Consider the following 27,855-nt stretch of genomic DNA (forward strand, 5'->3'; position numbering starts at 1 on the left):
TATGTGTGCGTATGCCACAAACACACACACACACACACACACACACACATTGAGAACAATTGGAATTCAAATTTAAAAAAAAAGTGTTTCAGACCTGGTGCGGTGGCACACACCGTTAGTCCTAGCACTCAGGAGACAGAGGCAGGGGGATCTCTTTGAGTTCGAGGCCTGCCTGGACTATAGAGCAAGTTCCAGGACAGCCAGGGCTACACAGAGAAACTCTTGGAAAAACCAACCAACGAATGAACCAAATGGTGTGTAAATAAGACCGCTTTAAACTTCATGAATCCTTCATTTCACAGTTCATCTCCACATCACCCTGAGCAGTTTTAAGATATTCTAAAAACAGTGCTCTTGGGCTGGAGTTGCTGTGTGGGTCAGTCCCTGACGGAAACATCATTTTTACTCCCTTTTTAAAAAGTAGGAGATAAAAGTAATAATGCGTAGGCAACGCAGGGACCGTATTTTACCACTTAACCAGAATTAGTTGTGCCTGGCTGGTGAAGAGTGATTTGTAAGATGGTATGATTGTCACGCTTAAATCTGATCCTCCATGTCTTTGTATGGTTGTCATTGTCATCTGCCGTCCGTGTTGCTAAGCAGCGTGTCACTAAGAGCTCCCGCTGAGAACGCTAGCTGCTGCCTGTCAGCTCTGACTTAGCTTGCCTGTTTAATGGGAATTATCTTCCTGATTCCTGTCCATGCCCCTCACTCTTCAGTTCACTGACCCCATGTTGCTGGGCAGGGTGATTTGTGTGTTTCTGTGTCGGGGCGCTGGGTGGGCGGGGAAGTGGTCTAAAGCTGATAGGGCTTGGGCCTCGCAGCTACCTCCTTCACTCCTAATTAAGGAACAGTGGTGTTCGGCTGGTACAAAAGATGAGCTGATCCATTGTATCACCCTTTGCACAGGTTATTTAAAAAGTACCAGAACAAAAGCACCAGGAAGTACCAAATTGTGCTTTGTAATCTCTCTGCTAGTGATGACACTGGCATATTATTTTGAAGCACATGGGCATATTCACATGCGCGTGCACACAAAGAAAATAAGCTGTATGTCATTTGGAATTATATTATTAGGCATTATGTTATATTATTAGGAATGCATATTTTTAATATATGAAAAATGTATAAAAGCCAAAGAACTAGCATAAAATCTCTACACTCCTGAATTTCAGTTGGAAATCTTAGTGTGAGGGCATGATTAATGTTTTTCTCTAAAAACAACAGATATTTCCTAGTGTGGTCTCCTGTCGGGGCCGGGAACAAAGGCAGTCAGCATCAGTAAGTGCCCTAGTTCCAGAGTGGAGTCTATAAAATCATTTCTACTCAAAGTGCTCAGCGCTGTCTGGGATAAAGGTTGATTTGAGGTCTGAGGTGAAGACTGCACACTATAAGCTTCAAGGCGCAAGGAAGCTGTCTGAATTTAACAGGTCAGGGCAGTAGCAGTTAGGAGCCACCTTGTAGGGACTCTTGTTGCAACACACAGCAGGACTGCACCATTCAGAAGAATAGTGGCTAAATAGACACATCAAAGATAGAAAATGATTTTTAAAACCTCACAGGATTCTTTAAAGATTGTCAGGGCATCTGGTCGTTATTTTGTAAATTGATAATCAAAGGGAATGAAGAAAGCATTTGTCTTGCCTTTCCTTAGTAATTAGATCCCAGCTTAATCAGATAAGCAACAGAGGGGCATTTTTCTCCTTAGGAGAATCACAGGGCTGGCAACATAGATTAATTGGTAGACTGCTTGCCCTCTGGGATAGTCATAGTGAAAACCATTTAGAAGGAACTAGAAAACTACATTTCGAAGATCTCTACTGAAATTGTGGCTTTAGGTACTGCCTAATTTAGGTGATGCCATTGCCTGCTAAGATGGTCAGAAGGGACGTGGATGGGACACTCTGTGTCCCCGTGAAACCAACCGCCTCCCCCACATTAGAAACATTTTCAAGTTTGAAAGAATTTTTAGTACTTATTCTATTTATTTATTTTTGTTTTGTTTGTTTGTTTTTTGAGACAGAGTTTCTCTGTGTAGCCCTGGCTGACCTGGAACTCACTCTTTTAGGTGAGGCTGGCCTTGAACTCAGAGATCCACCTGCCTCTCTGCCTCTGCCTCTGCCAAGTGCTGAGACTAAATATTTGCACCACCCAGCTTTTAAAAAAAAAAAAATTAAAGGAAGCAAAACATGTCATATGGTGATAATTTCATTATGAAGTGTGTCAGATGGTGATCATTTCTGGAGAAAAATGGAACAAGGAAAGCTTGTAAATAGATGGCCATGGGGAGCCACATTGAGGAGATTACTTTTGTGTATAGACCTATATGGAGCTAGGGAAGGTGGGAGCTACTGAGAGGCCTAGTGGGAGAGTGTTCCAGCTAGCAGGCGTATACCCAAGGGAACCAGGGCCAGCAAGGAGCCCAGTGCTAGTGCAGGGGAGTGAGCAGGGCTCTGCCCTTTCAGAAACTACATCCTTTGCACACTGCTGAGCCGGCTTACTGTAGTCAGCAGCGTAGTTCTCCCTTTTGTTTTCCTTTTTTAGGTGGTGTGTGTGTGTGTGTGTGTGTGTGTGTGTGTGTGTGTGTGTGTGTGTGTGTAGAGGTGATAATAGAGAAAGGATAATGGTAAAACTTGGAAGGTACAAAACCATAGCTGATTATCAAGCCGAGAAACTGGGAGACTGAACATCCGTGTGGAGAGAAGTTAAGAAGCAACTAACAAACCTCAACAGAGCTGTTGAGATATTTTTAAAAAGAAAAGGAGTCAGGCATCAAGATGGGGTGTGCCCATAATCCTACCACAGAGGGCAAAGCAGGAGGGTTGCCACAAGTTCTAGGCCAGCCTGAGCTACATAGTGACACTGTCTCAATGCTCAACCAACCAACCAACCAAAGTCTGTCCCCGAAACAAGCACACAAACAAGAGTAGCAGAAAAGGGGGACCTGGGAGTAACAGAAGCACTAGCTAAACTTGAAGGCTGGAACTGAGTGTGAACATAACTGTGTCAAGGCTGTCTGAGATTTAGGGGAGCCCTTTGATTCTTTCCCTCAACTTTTTTATAACCTTCCCCTCCCCAAAGAAAGAACGAAGGCTTTTAAATTAATTTTTAAAAAATTTATTGTGTTGTACACATGTATATAGGGTGGGAGGCCTCATGTGGTCATGGGATGGCTTTGTGGCCTTGGGTCTCTCATTTTTACTTGGGCCCCAGTGAGCAGACTCAGTTGACTGGCTTGCACAGCGAGCACTTCCACCTGCCGGACCATCTCGCCAGCCTAGAGGTTTATTCTTACCCAGTGCTGAGCTCAGGGATCTTTGGCTGTGGGTGGGAGTAGCACAGTGAAAAGCAGCAGACTTATACTGCACGGATGTGTCCTGTCTCATCTCTCCTCACCTGAGTCTGGCTCTACTGAGTCAACTGCTTATAATTACTTCACTCTTTAATAATAACATTAGGTATTTGCTGTTTACCAGGCTCCATTCTGAACACATGACAGGCATTAACTCATTTAATCCTCTTAATGACCCTTATGGAGACCGAGTAACTTGCTGACAAAGTGCTGACAGAGTGGAAGGGGCTGGAGGCTGACTTGATTGTGTGGATTGCAGCAGCCTCCTGAGACATGGCTGAACTCAAGGAACTCTGACTTGGGTGGTAGTAAACTGAAACCCCCCTGAGTTCTGAGAGGCTTCAGCCAGTCCCTAGGGACCTCTTCTTGGGTTGGCAGCCCCATCAGAGCCACAAGAAGTGGGAAGCAGGGTAAGCTGCTGTCGGAAGGGTGCTACAGGAAGGAAGTCTGGTTGGATATGGAAATTATCTGGCACGTGGGAGGAGGATCAAGAAGTTCAAGCTCAGCCTTGGCTCCATAGCAACTGGGAGCTAGCCCGGCTGTATCAGACCCTGTCTCAGTGCCCTTCCCACACACAAACAGGAAGTTTGGGAGAAAGGATATTTGTATTGATGACATACATTAATAACTGGCCATTACTTCCTAGTTAACAGCTCCCAGGTTTTTATTTTTATTTTTTTTATTCTTTGAAATGTTTGCACATTTATGCGATGTATTTTGATCATGCCCATCTACTACTTCCTTCCTCCAGTGCCCCCCAATGCGCCCCAACCTTTTGTCTCTCTCAATTTCACGTTCTCTTGATTCTCAGTTGTTTGTTTTATATTTACATCCATACAAGCAGAAAGCTTCTTCCCTAAAAATAGGATTGATTATATTATTTGTTTTCCAGCCTTATTTTGTTGGCTTTCTTTCAAGACAGGGTTTTTCTGGGTAGCCCTGGCTGTCCTGGAACTTGCCCTGTAGACCAGGCTGGCCTCGAACTCAGAGATCTGCCTGCCTCTGCTGGGATTAAAGGTGTGCGCCACCATGCCTGGCTTCCAGCCTTTTAAAAACAGAACGAAATGGGTCGGGTGAGATGGCTCAGTGCATGAAGGTGCTTGCCACCAAGTCTCAAAACCTGTGTTCAATCCCTGGAGCCCATTTGGTGGAGGAGAGAACTGACTGCAACATATTGTTCTGACCTCACACACATGTGGCATGTGTGCTTGTGTACACACAGAGGAATATAACAAATGCAATGGGTTTTGTTGTTGTTGTTTGGTTTTGTGTTCTGGATTTTCTTTTTTCTTTTTTGGAGACAGGGTTTCTCTGTGTAGCCCTGGCTGTCCTGGACTCGCTTTGTAGACCAGGCTGGCCTCGAACTCAAAGTGATCCACCTGCCTCTGCCTTCCAAGTGCTGGGATTAAAGGCGTGCGCCACCACGCCCGGCCGTGTTCTGGATTTTCAAGACAGGGCTTTTCTGTGTAGCCTTGGCTGGCCTGTACTTGCTTTGTAGACCAGGCTGGCCTCAAACTCACAGAGATCTGCCTGCCTCCGCCTCCCTGAGTGCTGGGATTACAGGTGTGGGCCACCATACCTAGGTAAATGTAATGTTTTTAACAATAAAAAACACTAGCTAGGAGCTTAGGAAAAGCTAGTTCCAGCAATTAGGCAATTCTCTTGCTAACATAGAAGCTAAATAAAAACAAGGCACAGCCAGGCGTGGTGGCACACGTCTTTAATCCCAGCAGAGGCAGGCGGATCACTGTGAGTTCGAGGCCAGCCTGGTCTACAAAGCGAGTCCAGGACAGCTAAGGCTGCATAGAGAGACCCTGTCTTGAAGAAAAACCAAAAACAACAACAACAAACAAAAAACAAAAAACAAAACCCAAAACAAAACAGAACCAAACCAAAAACCAGAAAGCCAAAAAAAACCAAGGCACACTTTAAAAACTTTTTGGTGGAGGATTGGGGATTTAAGTCAGTGGTAGAGCGCTTACTTAGCAAGCACAAGGCCCTGAGTTCTGTCCTCAGCTCTGGTAAAAAACAAAAATCAACAACAACAACAAAAGACTTTTTGGTGGCACAACTAGGTGGCCCAAAATAGTATGTAAATCAGGAAAGTCTCTGAGTTAGAATGGGAGGTGGAAATTGCTGGCATTGTTTCTCTGCAAGGAACATTTAAATAACCTTTGCGGTTTCCTGCCTTGCCCCAGAAGACAAGTGTTAACAGGCCACTCTCCCAGCTTTAAGCCTGCAATGGGGATTCTAGCATAGCATGTGATTTGTCCCGAGAGTTAAGCATGCAACCTTTCCCAGTGTTTAGAGGCTTATTATGACCTATCTCAACTTTCCCATTTTCAAAATGATATCTCCCCTCTGAGCCATTAATCCTGAATATACACGTGTGCATGTGTACGTGCGGGAATGTGTGTCTGCTGTTGTTTGCTCAGAAGAGTTTGTACTTAAGGTGATTATACAAGGCTCAGGTCAAATGATGCTGACCAAATTAATTGCACTGAAAGTTATCTATAGTCTACACTATATAAAATCCTGTGTCTGAACTGTCTTGTGGCTTTAAAAATATTGACACTTAGAATATGACTCTGGATTATTTATAGATTGAGGACACTGACTTATAAATTCATTGCTTACTAGAATTAGACTGTCAGATGTGGAACTGAGAAATCTCCAAGGAGGAAACCTCCTTGAGATAACATTTTAGATGGTCAGAAAGTAATATTTATTTTTATATATGTATTTGATAGTGTGTGTGTGGAGGTCAGAGGGTGACCTTGGGCATTGATTCTCTTTTCCCTGCCGACTTGATTTTGAAGTAAGCTCTCGCCACTTGCCGCTGTGCTGTGTACTCCAGGCAAGCTGACTGGTCAGGGTCCTTTCAGATTTACTTTGTAATATTCCTCCTGTCTCTGCCTCCCTTGTTACTAGGAATGCTGCTATTTCCAGCAGTGGGTTCTGAGGATCTAAGCCCAATCGTTAGGCTTGCACGGAAGTGCTTTTACTCTCCTAGCTGTCTCCCTGGCTCAGAGTTTATTTTCTAAGAGTAGTTTTAGATTCATAGCAAAATGGAGCAGACACAGAGGTTTCTCATATATTTCCAGTGCCCTCCCGTCCCTAGCCTCCCCATTGTTACCAGAGAGCAATGCTTTTGTTAGAATTCTTTATCTCGTGTGTGTGTGTGTGTGTGTGTGTGTGTGTGTGTGTGTGTGTGTGTGTGTGTGTGTGTGTGTGTGTGTGTGTGTGTGTGTGTCCCCGTCCTGCTAGGCAAACAGTCTACCCCTGAGCTACATTCCTGGGCCCCTTTGTTGTTGTTAATGAATCCTTAAGAGCACATGATTGTCACTCAGTCTATAGCTTGCATTAGGGTTCACTCTGCGGGTTCTACAGTTAATTGGTTACACCTGTCTACCATCCTCGTAGCCTAAGAATAGAGTCACTGTCGTATCTGTCTCCTGTACTCTCTCTGCTCACCTTTCTTTCACGTGTATCCTTTTGGATGGGCTCTGTCACTTTGTAGTAATTCTCCTCACTAATATTTCTCCAAGCCTTTTCATGGTTTAATAGATCACTTGTAGTGCTAAATTATCTCCCGCTGTCTTGACAAATCTGTTTATTTCTCCACTCACCTTATGAAACACATCTTGGTCATCTCCAAGCTTTGAGAATCATGACTAGAGCTGCTATAAACAACCATCTACAGGTTTTTCTGTGAACATAAGTTTCTGCCTCCTCCAAGTAAATAGCACATATAACAGTTAGCTGGGGCAAAGGAGAGAATTCTTTTCTTTGTAAGAGATGGGTTCTTGAGACTGAGTTTATAGCTCAGTGGTAGAGCCCTTGCCTAGCATGTGCAAGGCTCTGAGCTTGCTTGCCAGTATTGAATTTTAAAAAAAGAAAGGAAAGGAAGGAAGGGAGGGAGGGAGGGAGGGAGGGAAGAAAGAAGGAAGCCAGGAGTAACAGATGCTTGTAATTCCAGTGCTTAGGAGATAGAGGAAGCAGGAACAAACATCAGTCATTCATGGCCATACTCAGTTGTGTTTTCAGTTGGAGGCCAACCTGGGCTACATGAGACCTCCATCTCAAAAGATAAGTAGAGTGCTTGCCCAGCATGCAGCAAGCCCCGAGTTTTATTTTCCAGCATCACATTAATTAGGCATGGTGACACAGACCTATAATTCCAACACTTGGGAACTGAAAGTAGGATGAGCAGAAGTCCAAGACCGTCCTTAACCATAGCAAGTTCAAGGCCAGCCTGGGCTGCATGAGTGCATAAGCCCCCCATCTCAAAACAGCAACTACAACAACAATAACAAATTCTAATAACATGCAGGTGAAATAATTAGAAACTTCTGCTTTGCTGAACTCCCGGGTGAAGTAGATTGCTTAGAGAGAGCTAAGCTCCTGCATTGTCCTCTCCATCTTGTCGTTTGGCTGTCATTGTATCTTTTTAAACATCCTTTAAAAAAACCGATTTATTGATTTATTTATTATGTATACAGAATGTTCTACCTACATGTAACTCCTGCAGGCCAGAAGAGGCATCAGATCTCATATGGATGGTTGCAAGCCACCATGTGGTTGCTGGGAATTGAACTCAGTACCTTTGGAAGAGGAGCCAGTGTTCTTAATCTGAACCATCTCTCCAGCCCCTTAAAGTATCCTATATAAACTGGCAAATGCAAAAAAAAAAAAAAAAAAAAAAAAAAAAAAAAAAAAAAAAAAGCAGAAAAGCACAGATCAATACTCCTGCCACACAGTAGCAACTATTATGTTCTCATGATGCTAAAGACGGCTGTTCAGATAGATATAAGATGAACGGATATTACAGTTGTTTCTTTCCCTCACCGGTTCTTTTTCCTTCTCTGGTAGGTAGTGGACTTTATAGCAGCAACACTGCAGAGAGCATGTGCAAGCCTGTCTCATGAGGCAGAGAGCACCGTGGAATCCCAAACCCTGAGCATGTCCATGGGGCTGGTGGCTGTCATGCTAGGAGGAGCTGTTCAGGTGAGTGTACCTATGAGTGAAACTTGAATGTTGAGTGGGGAAGAGGGTCTGCCGCCTTTCTTCCATATCTTCGTGGAAAACAAGAGTGGATATTGGACCCAGGAGAACTGGGATGACCAAGTTGGGTTATTAATGAGAAGTATCTCTAACACAGCTGGTAAGCATGCCACTTCACACTGACCTGTGCAGAGTCACCTTCAAAGGCCGGGCTCTTTCCTACATAGAGCTAGATTGTTTTGGAAACATTGCACAAAGTGTTTTGCTACTGAGGTAGTCACCTGGCTCTCACTCTTCAAAGAGTTGGTGGGAAATCCTTGGCATCCTCCTAGCTCCTCAGACAGCATCAGTTTTGCATGGCTCCACTTGAGCTCAGGATCCATCATTTAGCCTGTAGCAGGCAGTACACTTAAGCCGGCTGCCTGTCTCTTTTAGTTTTGTTTTGCCAGCGCAGTGGCACACGCCTTTAATCCCAACACTGAGGGAGTTAGAGGCCGATCTCTATTTGTTCAAGGCCAGCCTGGTCTACACAGCAAGTCCAGGACAGCCAAGGTAACATAAAGAAACCCTGTCTCAAAAAGAAAAAAAAAGTTTTGTTTTTGTTTGAGGCAGAAGCTCATGTAGCCCAGGCTGGCCTTGAACTCAATATAACATTATTAATATTCCGTTATATCTCCCAGGAACTATTATAGGTGTGTACCACTATGGCCAGCTTATGCTATGCAGTTTTTACATGGTTAATTTGTAGTTTTAACGATCTCTTTCTATTTTTAAAGTCTATGTATGTGTGTGTCTATGCACACATGAGTGAAGATGCCTGTTGAGGCTAGAATAGGCTGTCAGATCCCCTGGAGCTGGATTTACAGACTGCTGTTCTGCCTCATGTGGGTACTGGCAAACAAACACAGGTCCTTTGCAAGAGCTATCTTCAGACCTGTCTCTCCTGCTCTAACTTATAGTTTTTACAATTTATTTATTTAAACATTATCGATTGCATATTTGCCACATGCCAGATTCTGAGCTAAAGATCTGGGAATATAGCAGTGGACGAGACAGGCAGGCATGGCTTATATCTCACGCCCAGTAAGGGAGGCACATACAGAAGGACCATTTAAAACAAAGGATTAGAAGTGAAGCCGGGTGTGGTGGCTCACGCCTTTAATCCCAGCACTCGGGAGGCAGAGGCAGGCGGATTGTTGTGAGTTCGAGGCCAGCCTGGTCTACAAAGTGAATCCAGGATGGCCAAGGCTACACAGAGAAACCCTGTCTAGAAAAACCAAAAAAAAAAAAAAAAAAAAAAAAAAAGAAGAAGTGAAGGGAATACCTCAAAAGAAGAGGGAAGAGAACCAAGGGAACATCATGTGAGCTAGGCTGAGAGGTCTTCAGTGAGCAAACGTGGCTAAACTCAGGCTTGAAGAGGAGTAGGTGTTAGAGTTTATAGAACACTTGGAAAAAATCCTTTCAATTCAAGAAACAAAGGCTCGGAGCTGGAGAAGAGCTTGGTTTTCTTGAGGCACTGATGGAAGGCCAGTTAGCTGTGTTGTAGAGCCCCTGGGCCAGCACTTACAAAAGAAAAGGATAGGCCGGGCTAGATCCTGCTTGTGAAGGTGACTGGTTAATTGGGTGACACATTACGTAGGAGACTGCAAGGAAGTAGGACAGTCTCCCAGCAGCTATTATGAGTCAGGCTCACTACCCATGAGGAGGGAGCTCTTGGGGATGCGTTTTGAGTTTGCACATCCAGATCTGATTCTTGATATATTAGAATTTGCCTCTCTCTAGACTTATTTTTCCCCCTCTGTGGTTCTGGTGATCAACCCAGGGCCGTTCACTTCCTCCTGTGTTACATCTCCAGTGTTCTAACAAGCATGCCCAGTCAGTGGCCCAAAGCCAACAGCCTGTACCCCAGACTACAACATTATGTCCTCAGTGTCCAGAGGTGGGACACTCGTGCCTACTCTTGAGGAGAGATGATTTCATTTGGGCTATTTGTCAGTGTGCGTCCCATTTCTCACTGGACTTCATTAGTATTCCTAATTTTATATTTTGTATGTCATCTGAAAAAACAAGTTTTTGGCTAAGGTTCCAGAGTCTTATTAGATGTAAGAAGGAAGGGTTCACAGATGGAATAGCTTAAATTGGATTGCTAATGGATTTAATTAGCTTAGTTGAGTTTTGTTTTTCTGATTGAATATTAATTTGGATAGTCTATAAATTGAAAGCATAGATTTTGTGTGCGTGTATGTGTGTCTTATTTAGTACTTATTTCAGACACTAGAACAAATGGAAAATAAGCCACAGAAATCTCCCATCTCCCTTTCTAGAAGCCTGCTGTTGAAGGCTGCTGCATACACTGGCTGTCTTCACTGGCTGTAGCTGCCCAGCCCTTGCCTGTCCCACCCTCCCATGAGCCATCCTGACTCATTAGTGTATCCGGGGCTCCCCTGACTGTGCAGTTCAAGGGAACATACACACATCACCCCCTTTACTTTTGTCCTAGATTGGCGAATTTTTTATTTCCTGCCTGACTCATGCTCTTTTTCTTTCTTTCTTTCTTTCTTTCTTTCTTTCTTTTTTTTTTTTTTTCCTGATTTTTTCTGTGTAGTCTTGGCTGTCCTGGTCCTGGAACTCTTAAACCAGGCTGGCCTCAAATTCTTAGGCCTATCTGCCTCTATTTTCTGAAGGCTGAGATTAAAGGTGTGTGCTACCACTGTTTTGACAAAGGCTCTTTTTTTTTTTTTTTTTTTTAAGATTTATTATTTAATTATTATTATGTATATAGTGCTCTGTCTGCATGTATACCTGCAGGCCAGAAGAGGGCATCAGATTACATTATAGATGGTTGTGAGCTACTTTGTGATTTCTGGGACTTGAACTCAGGACCTCCGGAAGAGCAGTCAGTGTACTTAACCTCTGAGCCGTCCTCCAGCCCAGGCTCCCTTTTTTTTTTTTTTTTTTTTTTTTTTTTTTTTTAGTTTTAGATTGTCTTTATTTTATGTTTTGCCTCCATATATGTATGTATATTACTTATATGTCTGGTGCTCAAGGACCTCAGAAGAGACTTGTAGGATCTCCTGGAACCGGCGTTTGTATGGTTCCAAGTCACCATGTGGGTGCTGGTAATTGATTCTGGGTCTCCTGGAAGAGTAGCCAGTGCTTTCAACCCCTGAACTACATCTCCAGCTCTATAAGGGTTTCTCGGTAATGCTAGGTTCTGTCTTGGAGTCACAATAAAGTTACCCCTGAAGACTGTGATGTGAGTGACTGCTGTCACTCGCAGTCTTTGCTTTAGAGCCCAGAACACCATGCTCTGCACACTCCCTGTTGGGAGCAATTGTTTTGGCTAATGAAATAGAATCTAACAGCGTCAGGGCCATTCTTCATTCCTTCATAATTCATGTAATTAAGGTGATTATTAAAACATCGTGTCTGGGAAGAGGAGTTAATTTGAAGAAAGTGCAGGTTTAACATTGCCAACAAGATGACTGTAATTCCATACTCGCTTTCTAAATTCCAGGCTTGGTCATCAGCAAAAGTGTAACACTGGAGAGTCTTCTCTGCCCCTCAGGGAGCAGTTTCTGCTTGATGTTGTAGAGCCTGTGGGCCCACTATTGCCCTGGTTAGTGATGCTGAACAGACCATTTCTGCCTTTCTTTGGGATAAACTGAAGCTGTATTGTCCCAGGGCAGCAATAGAATGTCTTACTTAAAGGCTGGCCTCCGAATCGTAAAGCCCAGGTTTCATAGTGAGGTTCATTACTGAGAGACCAAAGGTGTACCTTTCTCTAAAGAGACAGCCATCTTTAGTTTGCCTTTACACCGTACTATCTAGTTATTCTTGTTCCTTCCCTCCCTTTCCTTCCCTCCTTCCTTCCTTCCTTTCTTTGCTAAAGGCCACTGTTTCAACCCTTCTGTAATAAACAGTTTTCCTGAGGACTGTAGAGCTGCCTCAGAGATACAGAGCTCTAGTTGCTCTTGGAGGAGACCCAGACCTGCTCGCTGTGCCCAGGTGGTGCCTCACAGCCATCTAAACTCCAGTCCCAGGGTGCCTGGCGCCCTCTTCTGGCTCCCTCGGGCACTGCACTCATATGGTGTACAGACGTAAATGCAAACAAAACACTCCTACACATAAAATAAACAAATCTAAAAAAGATTGTAATAAGCATGTGTCTTCATTTTAGGTGTAGTTGACTTACATACAGAACCATAGCAAAACAGGGACTTCTGTGGAATAGCAGTGAGCAAACTAGAGGTCGGCCACACCGTGGGGAAGCGGAGAGCGGGTGCTCCTGCTGAGATCCTGTTCATTCGGCAAGGAGAATTGACTGGTGCCACTTCTGTCCTTCCTCCCCTTCGCTGGGCTGGACACTCTCTCTATGGAACATCATTCCTTCTTAATTGCTGTTGCCTCTCAAGCAGGCATTTCCTGCTCACTGCCCATTGTTAACAAGGCTGCTACAGCAGCTAATAAACAGCATGGATGGGTGGACAAATGGCAGGCAGGAAGAGAAAAAGAAAGGAAGAGAGTAACTGTTCCATATTTACCAAAGGCCTTAAAGCACTGCCCTCTCCCTTACCGAGCAACCTTCAGGCCTCCATAACCACGGTGTGTCGGGAACTAGTCATGTGATGCTACAGGGAAAAGAGAGCCACACTAGTGTCTGTATGTGGACAGTGATTGATACATGTTAGCTGTAATCATTTAGCACACAGTTCTTGAGTGTTTGTCCTAGGCAGTGTGCTGAGTGCCCCGTGGACATGACGTGATTGTTGCCCCTTGTATTCACTTAGTAACATTTTTCACATTAATTTTGACTTACTGTTTAAAAATTTTTCACTTTATAGTTGAAGTCAAGTGATTTTGCAGTCCTGAAGCAGTTGCTGCCTCTGTTGGAGAAGGTCTCTGACACATACCCTGACCCTGTCATCCAAGAACTCGCTGCCGATCTCCGAATTACCATCTCTACTCACGGGGCCTTCTCCGCTGAGACTGTCAGCATGGCTGCTCAAAGTACCCTGAACAAAAAAGACCCGGGCTGGAAAATAGGAGAAGCGCAACAAAGCGGTCATGACACACCCACAGAAGGGGCTGAGAACCGCCCTGAACGAGAGCGGAACCCCCTCAGAACAGGGCAAGGTTCCAATGCGCCCAGTACCTCGACAAGCCAGCCACCTGGAAATATAACCGCGGAACAGTTCCAGGAGGTTCTCTTATCAGCCTGTGATCCCCAGATTCCAACCCGGGCTGCTGCCCTTCGCACTCTTTCCCGCTGGGTAGAGCAGAGAGAAGCAAGAGCCCTCCAGGAACAAAAGAAGCTTCTCCAGGTGAGTGGAAGACACATGACACAGTGCAGTGAGCAGCCATGGCCGGAGATTCAACTCAAGGCCTTATCACTGTGGAGCCCTGGCTGGCCTGGAACTCACTCTGTAGACCAGGCTAGCCTGGGACTCACAGCGATCCACCTGCCTCTGCCTCCCGAGTGCTGGGATTAAAGGTGTGTGCCGTCACAACGAGCCCAACTCAGGTTTTTTATTTTTAAACACTGACTGTGTGTCAAGCGTTGTGTTGGATTATTCTCCAGGAACTTAAATTGTTGGGAAGTCAGATGAAGGTAGGAGAGGTGTAGAAGACCACACAGTGCTGCTCCTTTGAACCTGGACAGAGCGCCAGAATTTCTGTATATAAGCAATGTGCTGGGTAATCAGGAAGAAGAGATGTGGGAGAGGTTGATTTTCCTATGGCTTTAGCAAACCAGCCTGTGTTAGCATGCAAAAGACAGGCAGCAGGCTAGCATGAGCAGATTCCCTGATGGGAAGATACCCCTCCGCCCCCAGCTGAACTGCACGTCTGCCTGGCTCTCCCTTAGAGAGATCTAACTGGGTGTCACCCGCTCTTTTGCCTCCACCAGAGCAAAGAAGCTGCCCTTGATGTCCCAGACTGATGTAGCGAGTGCACGCTACTTACTTAGGATCCTTCTCTTTTGTGAAAGTCTGTGTCTGCCTCGCCGAGTGCTGGGATTAAAGTTGAGCACCACCACGCCCAGCAGCTCCTTTTCTTCTTTAAAAAAAGAATAAGCAAGAGTTTTCTGCTATATTTAATTTTGTTTTTTGCTTCTGGTGTTTTGTTTTGTTTGAGACAGGGTTTCTCTGGGTAGCCCTAGCTCTCCTGGAAGTAGCTCTGTAGACCAGGTTAGCCTTGAGGGGAGGGGAGGTTTATTTCTGTGATGAGTCTGAATCTCATCAAGTCGCCATCAAAATCATCAGCCGCTCCTCCCACAGCTGTTCTCCTGGTCCTCCTCCTGACTCCTGCTGATCCCTTCCTTCCCCCAGATGAAGCCCTTTCTGCTTCATGACGTGTATATTTCACAACCCTCTCTTGTTCCTCTCCTTCCTGTGCCTTTTAGACCTCTTGTCTTAGTTAGGGTTTCTATTGCTGTGACCAAAAGCAACTTAGAGGAGGAAAGGGTTTATTTGGCTTGCATATCCTAGGTCACAGTCCATTTAGGGAAGTTGAGGCAGGAGCTCAAGGCAGGGACTGATGCCAAAACCATGGAGTAGTGCTGCCTTCTGGCTTGCTCCCCTAGGCCTGCTCATAGTATCCAGGACCACCTGACCATGGAGTGACACCACCCACCATGGTCTGGGCTCTCCCACATCAATTATTAATCAAGAAGATGCCTTGCTTATAGGCCAATCTGATGATGGACATTTTCTCAATTGAAGCTCCCTCTTCCCAAATGATCGTAACTATCACTTTGACAAAAAACAAAACAAAACAAAACAAAACACAAAAACAAAAACAAAAAAAAAAACTAGCCAGGATGCCTGCCAAGTATTTTTCTGTGACGTCTTTGAAGTACCTCTTATTCCTTATGCTCATGGCTACTGATCTGGGTTAAGTTTCCTTCCTTCCATATGCAATCCAGCATCTTCCACCCTAGTCATCCTCCCATCCAGACTAACCCTCAGCTCTCCCTCAGTAGGAGAGACCTAGCAGCCTGAAGGTGAGATCAAGACTCTGTCTGCAAAGGACACACATGGCAATGCAACAGGCACTCCTCGCTTCCCTAGGCAGCAAGCAGGAAGAACATGAGCACACGCTGCTGCTGCCGCCGCCGCCTTCCCCTTGTGCCCATGTTAGGACCTAAATTAACATGCTGTTGTAGTGCCATCTAGGTAGAGCAGATTGCATTTGGCACCCTGATAAGTTTTTAATTTGGGAAAGATTGAGAGCAGTTTCTTGGCAATGTGAATGAAAGGGCTACAGTTTGCAAGATATTTTCAAAGTGGACTAGACATAAAATTGTCTCTGTACTAATATCTCTGTCTCCCTTGCAATCCCAAGGTGCTGTGTTAGTTCAGGGGAAAGGATCAGGCAGTATCTGGCCATCTGTGTCAAAAACTTTGTCCATGGGCTAGCACAGAAAAATATTGAGGATTGTTCTTTTTAAAAAGTTTTATGAGGGGTAGAGAGATGGCTCAGAGGTTAAGAGCACTGACTGTTCTTTCAGAGGTCCTGAGTTCAATTCCCAGCAACCACATGGTGGCTCACAACCATCTATAATGTGATCTGCATGTAGGCCTGCAGGCGCACGCCTTTAATCCAGCACTCAAGAGGCAGAGGCAGGCAGGTCTCTGAGTTCGAGGCCAGACTGGTCTACAAAGCGAGTCCAGGACAGCCAGGGCTGTTAGACAAAGAAACCCTGTCTTGAAAAACCTAAAAAAAAAAAAAAAAAGGTTTATGAACCAGGCATGGTGGCACACGCCTTTAATCCCACCAGCACTTAGGAAGCAGAAGCAGGTGGGTCTCCAAGTTCCAGCACAGCCAGGGCTACGCAGAGAAACCCTATATTGGAAAACAAAAACAAACCCCATGTTTTATGGCTATTATTCTGTGTGAGTTTGATGTATATGTGGAGTGTGCCCAAGTGCTGCAGTGTGACCTTGTGGAGGTCAGGGATAACTTTTGGGAGTTGGTTTTCTTCTTCCACCGTGGGATACAAATCCAGGGATCAAACTCAGGTTGCCAGGTTTGCACATGAAGTTCTTGTCTGCTGTTCTTCTACGTGTTGATCTCCATGACTAGTGCTGGTATATACGTGATGATGCCAAGAACTTTCTCCCCTGGTCCCTCCCTTTTTTGAACTATTAGAGAAAAATGGGACTTAACGCAAAGATAGTATTTTCCTCACATGGATGTATGTCAGACCAATTTCTACCAAGAGGAAAAGTATGTACTCCTCCTAGGCAACGGACAAAGGGCTCCACATCTTTCTTGCTCTTTGAGAATTATCGTCTCTGTTTTGTCCTTCCAGATATTCTTGGAGAACTTGGAGCATGAAGACACCTTTGTGTATCTATCTGCAATTCAGGGTAAGTTAGTGTGGACCAAAGATGTCACCACGCTCACCTGAGGGTTACAAGCTTAAGACACAACTGGTCATTTTGTCTGTCTTCCTGCTTTCTAAGTGGGACACTCTGATAGTACCAGAGAGTTTCAGTGTCTCGTACTGATCAAGTTTTATGTTTACTTCATCATTCCATAGGTGAAATCCTATTTCCTCCAGTTGAGAGGCAAAGGATGGATCAAACATCTTACAGTGTTAACCTTTTGTGGGGCCAGCGGATAAAGGCACAGGCCACTCAGCCTTATGACCTGAGTTCCATCCCAGGATCCACATGGTGGAAGGGGAGGGCTGATTCCTGCAAGATGTCCTCTGATCGCCACATATGTGCCATGGCACACATGTACGTGTACACACACGCACGCACACACACACACACACACACGCATACACACACACACACACACACACAGTATGCACATATACACGCACAAAGAAATGCCCCAAGGTATTTTGTGTTCAAACGTTTTTGTTTTCATTTTTATGGGTGTGTGTCTGTGTGTGTCTGTGTGTGGTATGTGCTGGGAAGTAAATCCAGGTCCTTCCACCAGTGAGGTACACCCCAACCTCAGCTTCAGATATTTAATATTTCTTCGTAAAAAAGTTATGGGGTGGAGAGATGCTCAGCAGCTGAGTATATTTTGCCCTTACAGAGAACCACAATGGCCTATAACTCTAGCTCCGGAAGACGTAAAGCCCTCTTTTGGCCTCTGTGGGCATTGCACATATGCACATACTCACACACATATAAACATAAATAATAAAATAAATATTTAAGAAAACACATAGAGCCGGGCATGGTGGCACATGCCATTAATCCAACATTCAGGAAGCAAAGGCAGGTGGATCTCTATGAGTTTGAGGCCATCTAGGCCTATATAATGAGTTCCAGGACAGCCAGAGCTACATAATAGGGAGACCTTGTCTCAAAAAACCTAAAAACTGACAAACTTGCAACTGGATTGTAGTCGGTGGTAGAGCGCTTGCCTAGCATATGTGAGGCTCTGGGTTTGAACCCTAACACTGGGGAGAAAACATGGATATCATTTTATTTCCTTTCTGAGAGGCTGTGTTCTCCACATTTCTATTGGTTTGCAGGTTCCAGACCTAGAGGGGAACAGAAAGCCAGGCACCTTTCCCAAAGGACCAGTGTCTCACAGTGAGACAGCTAGAGTTACCTGTGTCCTCTGCTGCCAAGGGCAGGGACTGTGGAGGCAGACTGCCTGCGCGCACCTGCCCCTCGGCTGAACAGGCCGACTTGGCAAGGACTTTAGCCGCCTGGGCTCCAGTTTCTTATCAGCTAAGATGGAACTCAGTGTGTGCATTAGTTAGGCTTGTCATCGTCGCAACACCATACCTGCCTGGAACAGCGCCTTAAGAAAGGAAGCGTTTGTTTGGCTCACTGTTTGAGGGTGCTGTCCATCATGGCAGGGCAGGCTGACAGCAGGAGGGGAGGCGTTCATGCAGTGTGGGTCACATCGAGTCCACAGTCGGGAGGCAGGTGATGATGAGTGATGGCGTCCTTCCTTTCTGCTCATCCTGGACGCCCGTCCTGCCTGTGGAAGTGGTGCTGAACATTTAGGGTGTTCTTCCCACTTCAGCCAACTGAACGTAGAAACTCTCTCAGTATGCCCAAAGCCTTGTTTCCAATCTCATCAACTTGACGACATTACCCAGTCACACTAGGAAAATACAATGACATATTTACTTTCAAAACAATCCAGCAGGTCCTTAAAAGTATCAACATAGACTGGACTCCATTTCATTCCTAGGTGTGTACAAAATGTCCATAAAAGCTGTATGGCCCAGCAGCATTATTCAGCCCCCAAAAGGTGAAAATGAATGGTGGCCACCAGTCAATGAGTGGATAAATGGGCTGTGGTGTATGCATTCAATGAAATTTATTTTTGCTCTAAAATATTAAGATGGAGACATGATACAACATAAACTTTGACATAAGGGGCCAGATGTGGGATTTCTTTGGGAGTGATGGATTTATTCTACAATTGTTCAGGTGATAGTTGTACAACTTTATGACTATCTAAGGACATTGAATTGTACACATTCTGTGTGTCTGCATAAGTGGTAAAAGTGTATGTGCTCACCCATACACACTCTTACAGAGGCCAGAGGTTGACACTGAGTGTCTGGCTTTATTACTCTTCACCTCACTTTTTTGAGACAAAGTCTCTTACTGAATTTGGAGTTCACCATTTTATCTAGACTGGCTGGCCAGTGAGCTTTGGGTATCCATGTCTCTACCCCTGAACTATATACATCAAATGAGCAAAACTTGAGACATGTAGATGATAGCTTAATAAAAGAGGTAACAAATAAGTAAAATCTAGTGAGGACTAGGATTGACTAGTAAGGATTAGTCTTTGCCTAAGAAAAACAGCAGCTAAATGTAATGTGGTAGATGGGGTCCAGGAACAGAAAAAGGATATTCGGTAGGGGAACTAAGAAAGCATGAATAAATTATGTGCTTGACTTGAGAATAAAGCATCAGTGTCACTTTATTATCTTGGCAACTCCTATCATATTAATATAACATATTAATAGGGGGAAATGAAGCCAGATGTGTCACATGCCTCTAATCCCAGCACTTGGAGGCAGAGGCAGGTCTACATAGTGAGTTCCAGGACAGACAGGACTACATAGACAGACCCTGTCTTAAAAGAAAATAACACCCACACCCCCCAAAAAAGAGGGGGTGGAGTAAACAAGGCATTGTAGTGCATGCCTAATAGCCCTAGGTACCTAGGAAACTGAGAAAGAAAGATCATTTGAGATCTAGGGCCAGCATGGGCTGAGAGCTGTATTCTGTCCCAATAAGTCACTCTGTGCCTAAAAGCACTGGCTACTCTTCCAGAGGACCTGGGTTTAACTCCTAAGAATCCATACAATAGTTTACAACCATAAATCCAATCCCAGGGGATCCAGCGCCCTCTTCTGGTACCTCCTGGGGCATCAGGCACATAATACTGTGGTACACCGACATACATACAGACAAAACACATTAAACCAATCATTCAATCAATAAATAAATCAGTCAGTTAATCAATAAATCCAAGCCTGATGAGAGGCAGAGGCAGGAAGATAACAAGTTTGAGCCAGCCAGGCCTACATAACTAAACCCTTTCTCCACTTTCCCTCAAAAGGTGTTGAGAGAGGTTTTTACATTTGTTTGTGTTCTCAGCATGTGGTGCTTATTATGAAGGTCAGAGGGCAATTTGGGGTGATTGGTTCTCTCCTCCTACCATGTGGATTCCAGAGATAGATCTGAGGTCATCAGGCTTGATGGCAAACACGTGCACCAGCTTGAGTCACCTTGTTTTCTCTCTCCCTCTCTCTCTCTCTCTCTCTCTCTCTCTCGCTCTCTCTCTCTCTCTCACACACACACACACACACACACACACACACACAATGCATAAAAAGCAATAGGAGGCAACTGTTTGTGAAGTATATAGGAACCCTCTGCTGTCTTCTCAATAATTCTATAAAGAGAAGCCTAGCCCTAGTTCAAATGAGTTTGTTTGAAAGTTCTCAGGGTATGGTGTTCAGTGAATGTGAGCTGTTGGTAATTTAGTGCTGTCACTATTGTCATCATCTTCATCACCTTTGCTGAATTGCTAGGTGGTACTGATCTATGGATCTTCTCAGATCTCAATCTTGAGGAGCAGGGTCCTGTCATTAACTGTTGTTTAACAAGACCCAACCCCAGTGGCATCAAGCACCAGTCTTAATCAGTCATGTTGGTGCAGACCATTTAGTGTCAGCAGACCCAGGCAAGGCTTGGCTGGCAGCTCTGCATGACTAGCTGGTTGTCCCTGACCACTGTCCTGTTCTTGTGGCGATGTCAGAAGTGTCTGAAGGCAATCATGCTAGAGGCCACTTCTCTTTCATTCTTTTGGCCAAAGCAAATCATGTGGCCTACACAAAAAGTCAGGGGTGAGAAAGATGTTCTGTGCCTGCAGAGGGACGAACAACCAAGTCTAACAGTGAAGGGCATGGATGCAGATGATTGGTACCAACAGTGAAGGGCATGGATGCAGATTGGTACCAACAGTGAAGGGCATGGATGCAGATTGGTACCAACAGTGAAGGGCATGGATGCAGATTGGTACCAACAGTGAAGGGCATGGATGCAGATGATTGGTACCAACAGTGAAGGGCATGGATGCAGATTGGTACCAACAGTGAAGGGCATGGATGCAGATGATTGGTACCAACAGTGAAGGGCATGGATGCAGAGTGGTACCAACAGTGAAGGGCATGGATGCAGATGATTGGTACCAACAGTGAAGGGCATGGATGCAGAGTGGTACCAACAGTGAAGGGCATGGATGCAGATGATTGGTACCAACAGTGAAGGGCATGGATGCAGATTGGTACCAACAGTGAAGGGCATGGATGCAGAGTGGTACCAACAGTGAAGGGCATGGATGCAGATTGGTACCAACAGTGAAGGGCATGGATGCAGATGATTGGTACCAACAGTGAAGGGCATGGATGCAGATTGGTACCAACAGTGAAGGGCATGGATGCAGATTGGTACCAACAGTGAAGGGCATGGATGCAGATTGGTACCAACAGTGCAGTTGTTCACACTGCTGTGTTCTGTTCATCTTCTAGAAGCAAGGCTCACATCGAACACATCCAGGCTCCTATGGCCTTGATGCTTCTGAATGCAACTTGGGCTTGCTCTGTACAGGCAATATTTGAAGCTTGAGAGAGTGCAGATGAGAGAGAGCATAGTGATGAAGATCTGAGTTTAGGAATTCTTTCTCTAATCAACAAACAAGTATTGTGCTCCTGCTGCACATGAAACATATAGCTGACTTACTGTGACTAGGTTAAAAGGCAACAAGAGAGTTAAAGGAGACAAGATGACACCCAAGAGGTGAGAGGACAACTAGGAGAGTTGAGAGTTTCCAGAAAAGGCAATTGACCTGCAGCTGTGGAGGTCAGACAAGGCTGGGGCTCAGCAGTGCACAGGAGACCCCATGACGCTACAGGACATGGAGTGACACTTAAGGAAACCAGAGAAATCAATGAACGGAGACCCCACGACTTCTCCAAGTGTACATCTCAGAAACCAAGTCCCCTGTGCTATCCCAACAAGATGTTTTTCACAGACTTTTGTTTCTGGTTTTAGGTTTGAGTTTTTGGAAGTGGTGGTGTGTTATTCTAATGTGGCAACCTTGCTGCTTGGAAATAGCTTGGCTGGTTAGGCGGTTGAGCTCATTAGCTTCTGGGTTCTGCTATAAACCCTGCAGCTGTTGGCAGGTGTTTGTTTTCAGTGGTTTTAACTGGTGTGCTAATCAGTGAGTAGCTAATTTGGTGATGAAGAACAGGGCAGGCAGGGAGATGTGGAATTTTTGTTCTTACCTCCCTAGGATGGACAAGATTGAAGTAATTGATGCTGTTGGTGTGTGTAATATGGACTTAAAAGCCAAGGCCTTAGGTGAATTTCCCATTAAGAAAAGCAGATGGTGAATTTTCCCACCTATGTGGTCAGTGCTACTTACACATGCCCAAATCACTCCAACAAGCTAGTACCACTTCAGGACCAGAGCAAGCGAGCTCCAGGGAGCATTTGAATTTGGGGACCGTGAGTGCATTTAAATCTCTCTTTTCCTCAGATTGCCTACATGGTGGCATGGGTATTTTCTGCTCAACTTTGTGATATTTTGTTTTTTTTTTGTTTTTCTTTTTTCTTTTGTACTTGCTAAGTAAAGGCAGAGAGCAGGGATGGGTTGAGTAAACTTATTCCTAAGTAAATATCTATTCTGGTCTAATTTAAGAATTCCTACTACAGCCAGGTGTGGTGGCACACACCTTTAATCCCAGCACTTAGGGAGGCAGAGGCAGGCGGTTTGCTGTGAGTCCGAAGCTATCTTGGTCGACAAAGCAAATCCAGGACAGCCAAGGCAACACAGAGAAACCCTGTCTTAAAAACAAACAAAACAAAGAATTCCTGCTACATGTGTTGTTTGTTTACGTAGCAGTCTAAGAACTAAATTTCTGAATAGTTAAACATGACTTTTGTAAGAAAAATATCTGCATATCTGCTCTTCACACTGGGAAAGTATTGGTGTGTTAGCTGTCCTAGCAGCTGCTTCAGATAGAAAACCTTTGTAAAGCTGCTGAGCTCCATGCTGAGGGTGGTGGCACAAACCTTTAATTCTAGCACTTGGAGACAGAGGCAGGCAAATCTTTTGAGTTCAAGCCAGACAGGTCTACTTAGTGATACCCTGTTGCAAAAAAATTAAACATTTTTTCAATGACAAGGAAATGTATACAAAGTAGAAGTCCTCTCCTTCCCAAAATAGGAGTTAAGATATGTCTTTGGTTGTCCTTTAATGTGTTGAGGGTTTGGTAGTTTTTTTAAAGGTGTGTGTGTGTGTGTGTGTGTGTGTGTGTGTGTCTGTGTGTCTGTGTGTCTGTGTGTTTTGCTTGGGGAGTGCATGTGTGTGCACATGCATGTGGAGGGCAGAAGTTGACGTTGGTTACCTTTGTCTATTTTCCCTACTTTGTTTACCCAAGCTGGGTCTCTAGCTCCCTGATTTAACTAATCCAACTGGTCAGCTCACCCCAGGGATTCCTGGTCTCTGTCACCTGAGTGCTGGGATCACAGGCAACTGTCATAGCCACCCAGATCCCCACCCCCGAGACAGGGTTTCTTTCTATAGGCTTGGCTGTCCTGGACTCGTTTATAGACCAGGCTAGCCTTGAACTCACAGAGATCCACCTGCCTCTGTCTCTGCTGGGATTAAAGGCATGCGCCACCACGCCCGAGCCAGGGCTATGCAGAAAAACCGAAAATAAAAACAAAACAAAACAAAAAACAGGCACGCTATCACTGAGCTATACTCTTAGGATAAAACAATTATAACAAACTAGGAGGGAAGGAGAGAGGGAAGGAAGGATGGAAGGAAGAATGGAAGGAAGGAAGGAAGGAAGGAAGGGGAAAGGAACCTATACACTGAACCAAGGCATGGGAGGGGAAAGTATGCCATTGTGTAAAGAAAGGAAGGGAATCCAGACATCCTGACATGCCCAGACAAAGCACACCCTTTCTACCCTCTTTTTCATTTCTTTTAAAAGCGCCAAAGGGAGTGAAGGCAAAAGGCACAGAAGAGGGGTGGTGGTGGTGTATAAAAAGATGACAAGATTTTTACAGAGTTTCAAACTGAGCAGAATTACAAGCCTTAACTTGCCAGGCATCAACCTTTATCTAGTCTCAGATTTCTACCTAACGTGAAGTCAAGAAACCATTAGCTGAAGATAATTCTCTCTCCCTTGAAGGACCATCTTATTGGATTTGGCTTGGAAATTTGGAATGCAGTCTTGTGAAGTTTGTTTCTCCATTTAGGTCCTTGAGACAGGAAGATTTCTTTCTGCTCTGACCTGATTACTGAGTGCCTAGCTGACAAACCAGCGCTTGCCGAGTGTCTCTCCTTATGTGCGCGGTAAAGTCATGAGGTCAGCAGGGAAGTAAACATCTCCTTATCCTTTAGAACTTATTTGAGATATAATTTACAGTCGTAAACTGCCCCAAACTTAAAAATGCAAGTCAGTGTTTCTTAGTATACAGAGATGTAACTCCAACCTTTGGTAAGGCAAGACAGAAGTTCAAAGTCCCCCTTGGCTACATAGTGAGTTTAATGCCAGCCTGAACCATGTGAGACTCTTTCTGGACCCCTCCCCCCACAAAAAAGGGGGAGTCTGGAAAGATGCCTCAGTTGGTAAAGGGCTTACCTCGAAAGCCTGAAGACTCAAGTTCTGTTTCCAAGGGTTTGCATGAAAAACAGGTTGGAAATACATGGCTGCTGGCCACCCATCCTCACTGTGGGAGACTATGCGAAAAGTAAGGTGGAGAGAGATTGAGGAAGACACTAACGTTGACTTCTGACCTCCTCACGCATTCACACATGTATATATGTTCATCTGCTGCACAAAAGTGCACACGTGAACATGAATATGCATACACATATACCCCAACACACAAAAGATTTGCACAGTGTGGTGGTTTGAATAAGATTGGCCTCCATAGGCTCATATATTTGAATATTTATTCACCAAGGAGTGGCACTATGTAGAAGGCTTAGGAACTTTGGCTTTTGGGGGTGGACTTTGAGGGTTCAGAAGCCCAGGCTAGGCCTGGTGGCTCTTTGTCTTCCTGCTGCCTGTGGATTCAAAAGCAGAACTCTCAGCTACTTGTGCATGCTGCCTTGCTCCCCACCATGATGACAATGGACTTAAGCCTCCAAACTGAAAGCCAGCCCTAAGTGCTTTCCTTGATGAGCATTGTCATGGTGGTGCTGTCTCTTCACAGCGGTAGCACTCTGACTAGGATAGACAGCCATCACAGCTGTCTGATTTCAGCACATTTTTGTTCTCCTGTACACATAGCAGTCACTCCCCCAGCCTTGGCAACCACTGATGGGCATTTCTTTATCTTTTGTAAAGTTGGCCTTGCCTGTGCCAGGCAAGTGCTGTGCAGCACCACTAAACTCATCAGCACTGAGCTGCTTTGTCTCACGATTTGCCTGTTCTAGACAGTCATATGGCAGTCGAGTCAGACCACCATTTTGTTTCTTTCTAGTTCCTTTCCATATAGAACTATTTCTTTTTTAAAAATGATTGATTTATTTTTATTTTATATATGTTGGTGTTCTGCCTGCTTGTATGTGTAAGTGATGGTGTCAGATTCTCTGAAACTGAAGTTACAGACAGTTGTGAACTGCCATGTGTGTGCAGAGAATTGAACCCAGGACCTTTGGAAGAACAGTCAGTGCTCTTATCCACTGAGCCAACTCTCTCCAGTCCCTATAATTATTTCTTAAAGTTCTTCCTTACTGTAACATGGTTCGTTCCTTTTTATAAATTAATATTTCATTGTGCTGAATATCTCCATTTTGTTTTTCCATTATCAGTGGGTGAACCGCTAGGTTGTTTGCAACTTTAACTATTCATTTCTCTCTCTCTCTCTCTCTCTCTCTCTCTCTCTCTCTCTCTCTCTCTCTCTCTCTGTGTGTGTGTGTGTGTGTGTGTGTGTGTGTGTGTAATGGTGCACATGTGGAGGTCAGAAGACAACTTGTAGGAGTTAGTTCTTTACTTTCATCATGTGGATCTCAGGAACTAAATTCAGGTCTTCAGACTTGGCCACCACTGAGCGCTTTTTTCTTTCTTTTTTTTCATTTATTTTTATTTTTATTTTTACTGGTGTTTTGCCTGTATGTCTATGTGAGAGTGTTGGATCCTGGAGTTACAGACAGTTGTGAACTGTCATGTGGGTGCTAGGAATTGAACCCAGGTCCTCTGAAGGAGCAGTCAGTGCTCTTAACCACTGAGCCATCTCTCCAGCCCAAGCTGGTGAGCTCTTAATGGCCCTGTTTCTACTTCTCAGCCACTATGAATACTGGTTTACAAAGTTTTCATTTTCCCTTGGTATAAGGGTGGGAAAATTGTAAGGTCATATAGTAACTCCATGCTTATCTACAAAATGGGACTATTTCATATCATACTTAAAAATTAAGTCAAAATGGTCCACATATCTAAATGTAAGAGCTAAGTCAATAATATTTTTTTTCAAAATTTGCTGTACCATTTTACGTTCCTGTCATCAATGAACAAAAATTCCACTGTGCTAGCCAATACTTGTTAATTTTCTGGCTCATTTCTTTCAACTATCCTAATGGGTATGATGTGACATTGTGATTTAAGTTTGTATTTAGCTGATGATGTTGAACACCTTTTTTTTTTTATCAATTTTTATCCAATTTAAAATGTTCATTAGAAAGACATATATTTAGATTCTTCACCATCTCCATTTTGGGCTGTTTTATTTATTATTGGGCTATAATATTTCCTTGTGTATTCTGGAGACAATCTCTTTATCAAACATATGATTTGCAGATATTTTCTGCCAGTGTATAAAATATTTTTCCCTTGTTTATGGTGGTGTTTGAAACACAGAAGCTTAGCTTTAATCAATTTTGATTTGTTAACCTTCACTTTTATTGCATATAGTCCTGAAATCATTTCTAATAAGCTAGTGCTCTAATCAAAGTAATGGAGGTGCCAGGTGCCAGGTGTGGTGGCACACACCTTTAATCTCAGCAGTTGTGGCAGGTGGATCTCCTGTGAGGTCAAGGCTATCCTGGTCTACATAGTGAGTTCCAGGCCAGATGAGAGTTCACTGTGAGACCCTGTTTTGAACAACAAAAGACACTCTAGGTTTGTTTCTATGTTTTCTTCCAAGAATCTTATTGATTTAGCTCTTCTTACATTTAGATACGTGGTCCATTTTGAGTTAATTTTTAGATACGATATGAAATAGTCCCATTTATAGATATAGACTCTGGCACTTATACTTAGATTAATGCCCTTCTCCAAGGTCACATAGAAGGTCATTTTAAATCTTAGTCCTTTTGTTTTTTTACTGAGAGAGAGAGAGAGAGAATGTGCATGTAGCAGTGTGTGTGTGTGTGTGTGTGTACAGTTTGTGAGAGCCTGCTCTCTCTTTCTATCCAGTATGTGGGTTCTAGGATGAATCAGTGTGTCAAGTGTGGTACATCTCATGTACCTGAGAGCTTGCTCTTTATCTCCCAGGGTACCACAGGTTGCTCTTCCAGAAGTTTTCAAATAATTGTAGAAATTGATCTTATTGTTTGCTTTAGTGGAGTTGTTGTTGTTAGTTTTTATTTCATGTGCAGGGTGTTTTGTCCATTTGTATGTTGGTATATCATATGTGTATCTGGTGCCTGCAGAGGCCAAAAGAGTTCTAGACCCCCTGGAGCTGGAGTTACAGGTGGTTGTGAGTTAGCATGTGGGTCCTGGAAACTGAATCTGGGTCCTCTGCAAGAGCAGCCAGTGCTTTTCACTGCTGAGCCATCGCTCCAGTCCACCCCTCAGTTGTTAGCCTTTAAAAAAAAAGTTATAGAACAGCCAGGGACACACAGAGAAAGCCTGTCTCAACCACCCCCTGCCAAAGAATGATGACAGATGCTAATAATTCTCAATATTTAGTCAAGAACAGAATTAATCATCTACCAACTAGCCACATTAGTTTTCTAGCATCAGCTGA

General features: G+C 44.3%; 1 protein-coding gene across 1 annotated transcript in view; it reads left to right on the forward strand.

Moving 5' to 3' along the window:
* Positions 1-27,855, forward strand: part of Tango6 (transport and golgi organization 6 homolog) — a 156,978-nt gene that overhangs the window by 42,771 nt on the left and 86,352 nt on the right. The window contains exons 12-14 of the mRNA XM_051169082.1: positions 8,225-8,359; positions 13,201-13,680; positions 16,671-16,728. Of these exons, the coding sequence (XP_051025039.1) occupies positions 8,225-8,359; positions 13,201-13,680; positions 16,671-16,728 (673 nt within the window). The remainder of the gene's footprint in view (positions 1-8,224; positions 8,360-13,200; positions 13,681-16,670; positions 16,729-27,855) is intronic.

This window comes from Acomys russatus, chromosome 26 (genome assembly GCF_903995435.1).
Source record: "Acomys russatus chromosome 26, mAcoRus1.1, whole genome shotgun sequence".
Taxonomy (NCBI): domain Eukaryota; kingdom Metazoa; phylum Chordata; class Mammalia; order Rodentia; family Muridae; genus Acomys; species Acomys russatus.